The 5,971-nt window shown below is 28.4% G+C and overlaps 1 protein-coding gene and 1 long non-coding RNA gene across 3 annotated transcripts; one reads left to right on the top strand and one right to left on the bottom strand.

Moving 5' to 3' along the window:
* Window positions 1–856: 856 nt before the first annotated feature.
* Window positions 857–4,266, bottom strand: LOC107883289. Of its 2 annotated transcripts, XM_029492216.1 has the most exons (6): window positions 4,230–4,266; window positions 3,826–3,923; window positions 3,450–3,686; window positions 1,385–2,027; window positions 1,131–1,311; window positions 857–1,067 (listed from the first exon to the last, which is right to left on the bottom strand). In XM_029492216.1, the coding sequence occupies exons 4-6, from the start codon at window positions 1,601–1,603 to the stop codon at window positions 952–954; spliced, it is 516 nt and encodes a 171-aa protein (XP_029348076.1). In that variant the 5' UTR covers window positions 1,604–2,027; window positions 3,450–3,686; window positions 3,826–3,923; window positions 4,230–4,266; the 3' UTR covers window positions 857–951. The 2 variants fall into 2 exon arrangements, with proteins under 2 accessions (XP_029348076.1, XP_029348077.1); XM_029492217.1 differs by lacking the exons at window positions 3,450–3,686; window positions 3,826–3,923; window positions 4,230–4,266 and having other exon boundaries at window positions 1,385–2,488.
* A 270-nt stretch (window positions 4,267–4,536) lies between these two features.
* Window positions 4,537–5,882, top strand: LOC103308882. Its single transcript, XR_510552.3, has 3 exons — window positions 4,537–4,884; window positions 4,969–5,114; window positions 5,762–5,882. It is a non-coding gene; the product is annotated as an uncharacterized LOC103308882 (long non-coding RNA).
* Window positions 5,883–5,971: the final 89 nt, after the last annotated feature.

Raw genomic sequence — 5,971 nt, 5'->3', positions numbered from 1 at the left:
TATATTTTCTTCTATTTGTTTATATAATATAGTATTATGTAAAAAAATTGTTTAGTTAAATATTACAATATAATATGGTAATATAAAACTAAAATTAACAATAATTACGAAAGTCTTACAACTAATATGATAAATAATGCAGTAATCCTATACGTTTGTTCTGTGTCTGTCTATATTTTACACTTGTAATGGTCAAAGTGTAATATTTTTTTTTTTAAGGAGATCCCCGCTAATCCAGAACAGGAGTATTGGGTAAGTAATGGGAAAGCCAATACTACTCCAGTTCCTGATGTCCTGTCCTATGGCAATCCTGTTTCGGATTACCTTTGCATATAATGTTTAGGCATTCCTGGGATACTATTTTCAATCCCAAATCAATCCTATTTTATTCAACGAGACATAATTTGCTTAAATTTCAAGACTAGCTTTATCCAACGCTTTATTTAAAGCTTTATTATTAATAACACAACAATTGGGTGCTGTACACAAGATAGAGATTAGAATTTGTCTTATTTTTGGGATGCCAAACTCAAAATTATATACATATTGTAAATATATACATATATCATATATGAATATATTATAACTATAATTAAACCTAAATTTATATATTAGCAACAGTTTTTATTCAAATTCAGTCTTAAATAGTTAAAGATAGTATTTAATATAGAAATTGCTCACTTTTTTTTTTGTAAACTTTAGATAAATAATAAAAAAAGTTAATAAATAAGAATATATATACTAAATTATAGCCAGTTTCTGTATATTACAATATAACAATTAACAATATTTTCATATGTATAATTTTTTTTCTATCATATCTTGTAACAATGTACATAATATAAAATTAGTCTGTTTCTGTATGACTATAACACTTAAATTTAAAAAAAACCAAATACTTTATACCTTTAAGTACTTTAAGAATAATAAATAACTATTAACTAAAACTTCTTAGGCATTAGCCTCTTTCCTTTTCAGCCTTTCTTTGGAATGACGTAGCCAACTACTTGTTGTTTTAATAACAATATCATGTGTGTAGTTGTTAGGAAATTTATTTCTTCCAGATTCTGTGAAATGATGAAATCTTATATATTATAATACACAATTTCAACATCTATAATAATTATTACCACAAATAACATTAAATAATTTCAAGGTTTTCATTGACAGTTTTGGTTCATTTCCAAAACATTTATTTATTTTTCCAGTAATTGTAATATTTGTTCTCACAGAGTTCGTGAATAAACTGTCCAAACAATTTTTGACAAAAGTACCAATATCTGATCCAACGTACATTGAAATAATTTTCGACTGCAATTTACACAATAAAATAAATTTATATAATACAATTCAGTAAGTAGATATTAGTTTTAAGTTATCTTACTAAGTATTGGTAAAATAAATCATCTTTCAAAAGGCCTTCAATATAATCAAGATCATCGTTGTTTTTTAATGGACATTTTTTGTGATTAATAGAATATTCTTTTTCAAGTGAATTACCAAGGCAATTATTACAATCATTGACTGCTAATTGATTGAAAATACGCTCTTGGTTGGAGATGATAAGACAATTCTGAGCTTTAATTTCTAAAATACTTTTCATCAATGCACTAAATTGCTTCTTCTTTATCCCTATAAATATACCAAAACAAATAATAATAAAACATTTATTTAACAAGATTTAGTTGTAGTAACTGATATCAGTATGACAGCACATTACAAAATAGGATTATAGTTAAATGTTACTTTTGTTTACTGGAGAAGGTGGTTCATCAGAGAATATACCACAAGTTGGGCGTTTGACTAAATCAATGCTTTTTGCATCTTTCCTATTAATTAATTTCTTTCTTACAATTATAAAACAAATGATTAGTTTTAAGACATTTATAGTGATTCTATGAAATTTATATGATTACTTTTGTTCACTGGAGAAGGTGATTTGTCTGTGAATAAAGTATGACATGATGCATGTTGAGATGAATTTTTGGATAGATCAGTACTAGAAGTTTCCAGAGTGTTAAATTTTCCTTTAATTATACAAAATACATACAATCAAAATCATTTCCCATGATGACTTCAATATTTTCATTGTAAATCAATTGACTATCTACACATTTTTAATCATTTAAAAATATTTTTCATAAAATACGTTTTTTTCTCAGTTATTTACTGTAACCATTTGTAGTGTTGTTATTGAATGACATATGTTCAACTATTGATTCATGGCTCGTTTTATTACCATCAATAGCAACCTCACTAATTTGTGCTACGGCATCAGATTGCACTTAGGTTAAACTGATATTACCTACAAGGTGGTCGGCCTACAGTTCCACGGCTATGGCGTTGGATAGCAGTAGCCTTGGTTTTTGCCGTATTTTTTGTATCTTGCCATGTCTAATATTAATAATTTCAATATTAACTGAAAGAGTGTAATGTTTTTAAGTATTCAACCTAGAATTTTTCAATACGAAATCAACAAAATGTAGTGTTCTATAATATTAAACAGCAAGCTACATTGGAAGTTTAGGTATTAGGTATATTAGGTATTAGGTATTAGGTAATATGTAATTTATAGTTGATAGATTTTTATTTGAAAAAAATTGTTCTTAAATAATAATATATATTACCTTAAATATAAATCACCATACCAAAAAATATAAATCCATTCATATAATTACCTTAGATATAGGTTTTAAATAATAATTGTATACATTATTCTAATGATTTAAAGTATGACTAATGTGACGTGTATTTACCAAACTACATTTAGATATTAAAATAATAATGACCAGTGTTGGCATTTTCATATTTCTTTTGAGATACTTAAAAAATAGCAGAGTAAGCTAAAAATGTATTTCATGATACAGAGAACTCAAATTCAAAATTTTATTTTGCTTTTTTTGAACTTTTTTGCATTTTTACCAGTTTTTGAATCAAAATCGGTTAATATTTTATGAAATTATATTTTAGTAAACCAAACGTGTTTTTAGATTTTTGTCAATCGAATTATAACGACAATTTTGTATTAGATATTTGGTTATAATTTTTGTCATCTGCTGATTTTGTTGGTTTTTTCTGTTGATTTTTACTGTGATTATTAATCGCCGATTATCAACAAACGAGCGTTGAATGCGTTGTATAGTCAATTCATTTGGATTCTGATCAGAGTGACAAAATTATTTCAAATCTAAATTATTTCAAATAACTACCTATAATAATTTGTAAGTGATTAAAAAATTATTAATTAATAAATTCCCTTTTTTGCATATTTTGTTGTTTTTATTGCATATTCAGCGATATTTAAGGTAATATTATATACAATTTTAAATGCTATAAAATCCCAACCCTGAATGACCATGTAAATTATATATTAGACTTTAAATGCCTCCAATGGACTTGGTGTTATAACATGAAAATCTAAGGGCAGCCAAACTAAATATTAACTATACCTTTTTCCATTTATCCCACGATTTATCAGCGCCTTGTAATGCGTTGAGTTGACACGCTATTTCCTCCCACATTTCATTTGCAACCCTCTGAGTGAAACTCGCTGTGAATTTTCTGGACATTAGATCCGGATTAAGTGATATTAGCTCAACCAGCATTTTCATTTGGTCCTTAGAAAGCCAGCTTTTAAATTTCTTGTCACTCATGATTGGAGGTAGTACACTCATTGTAGGTAGTACCTATAAGTATATAGTAATTAGTAACCTATTTGTAATACCTAACGTTAAATACTAAGAAAACAAAAACAAAAAAGTGGTAGTATTACTTATTTTATAGATTAGTATGATTGTAGTAATTAAGATTGTGGTAATTACTAACTAGACTCAGAGGCGGCTTGATTGTGCATATTGTGGTACACTGTGGGTGTAATATTTCTAGGAAGGTACTTGGTCGTCACTAATCAGTGTTCGATATGGCTGTATGGGTAATATAAAAATGGTTAGTTCGATGGCCAATTCATTATTAGCAACAAATAGTTATGATCACATATATTAACAATCAACTCATTAAGTTATATTAACAGCTTTATGCCGAAAAAGGTGGGTAAGTGGATGCCACTCTGCTGTACAGTAGGTTATAAGTGGGTCACTGTATAATGGATGGTATTAAATTTGAATTGAATGACATAATATCATTGTATGCGAAACACGATTCTGAGCGGTGACGGTTTGTCAGTGTGGATATCTTATATTATATTTATTTTGTGAAATGTTATTACTTACTTATTATTAATAAGGTAGCCGATTGAATTATTAATATCATAAAATTATAACAAAATACTAAAAATGAAAAAAATGACTAAATGACTAAAATGGTTATTCTTGGGTTTTAAATAATAATATGTAATAGTATGTCTGTGTTTTGGAAAAGTGCTTATCACTTGTATTAATAATTGATAAGATAATATGATGTTGATAGTGTTGATATTGGTGCGCACATGCGCGTGTGGAGCGTGGAACTAGCTGCGGCGATCCCCGCTTGTGATCATGCGAGACAATTCAACACACTCGATAAAAGATAAAACTTTATCGATAATGTCTAGACTTCGGGAATAGACCTCGTTACTCTAATTCGATATACTTTGGTCGTATTCACTATCGATGTTTATAACGCATGCGATAAATATTTCGCACATTAAAATATTATCAATTTAATCAAAGCATTTCAAGGAAGGAACTGCTCGTTCGTACACCTACCTCCAAACAGTCCAAACAAACAACTGTGCATGTAAACTGCGACTGAGATAGTCGGTGATGTAAACAAACAAATTTTCACACAAAATACAATTAAAACGACTAAAATATATACTGCAACTACCGTTTTGTATATTACAAGCCCTATCCGAATGTCGGCAATTGGTTACACGAGAGGATTATGGTAAGCCTTCATTTTTGTTATTTATAGTATGTTAAATGTTTAGAAAGAATTAGTGTTAACTATTAATTTATAATCGCCTACCAGTGACAGAGACCACGATCTTAATATCCAATTATCCATCAGTCATCAGCCATCACCTACCTGCTGCAGACCGACTACAATTCCGGTTTTCTAGAACGGTTTCCACACACTTTTCCGTGCTCATTTTTGACTACGTAGCTTCCAACATGGTGAGTACAATAAAATACCATACCTCACACAATACCTGAACATAATAATATGGTCCACACGTTCTCCGTTAAAGGTCATATTAGGTTTACATTCTGTTGTAGCGATTCTCGATTGAGGATTAGTTTAAGAAAATTGTAGACAAAATCTGAATCTACAACACATAAAATTATGGTATATTTGAAATATTATAATAATAAATAATTAAATAAGTAGGTAGTTTAGGTTATGTTAAGTTAGGTAAAATATAAAATTAATAATGTCACAATGTTATATTTTCTCACATTCGTATGTTTTGATATTAGTACAACCACAATGACCAGATTATTGTCAAATTTGTGCGTGTTGCGGACTATAATGTATTAATATCTATTTAACATATGAATAGGAAATTTGCAATTGTGGTTGCTATAATGCTCTAGATGTACTTGGAAATTGCTTATAATGCCACTGCTGTGTAATATCTATATACATCATAAATAATACTTGTAATCATAATTTTATACATAACCCATTAGCTATTAGTTTTACAAAGCGCTTGGCATTTATTATTTTTAAATATTTACTTGTAATAGACATTCAGAATCACATTTTGTTTCTAATCTACCAAGGAAAAAACAATATTTAATTATACTTTTATATATTTCAGTCTATAAACGAATTCTTCGATGGCTTAACATCCTATGACGAACGCAATTTTTCTAGATTCGTTTCAAAAAATAGTGAAAGGAAGCCTTCACCAGTTTACATAAAACAAAAGACGAACCTTCCGAACAAAGTTTGTAGTAGTTCTATTATTTTCTATTGCATTGTATTTTGTTCTAAAAGATAAACTACTGTGGCAATTGCCTATTTCTGG

Source organism: Acyrthosiphon pisum, unplaced genomic scaffold (assembly GCF_005508785.2).
Source record: "Acyrthosiphon pisum isolate AL4f unplaced genomic scaffold, pea_aphid_22Mar2018_4r6ur Scaffold_21039;HRSCAF=22862, whole genome shotgun sequence".
Classification (NCBI taxonomy): Eukaryota; Metazoa; Arthropoda; class Insecta; order Hemiptera; family Aphididae; genus Acyrthosiphon; species Acyrthosiphon pisum.
Note: the sequence above shows the minus strand (reverse complement) of the source record. Positions and strands in the feature narration are given on the sequence as shown.

Excerpts from the sequence above, each read along its gene's own strand:
- LOC107883289 (XM_029492216.1), bottom strand. The coding sequence starts at position 1,603 with ATGAAAAGTATTTTAGAAATTAAAGCTCAGAATTGTCTTATCATCTCC. Across the intron at positions 1,312-1,384 it reads ATTTATTTTACCAATACTTA|TCGAAAATTATTTCAATGTA; the intron begins GTAAGATAACTT and ends TGTAAATTGCAG. Across the intron at positions 1,068-1,130 it reads ATTATTTAATGTTATTTGTG|AATCTGGAAGAAATAAATTT; the intron begins GTAATAATTATT and ends ATCATTTCACAG.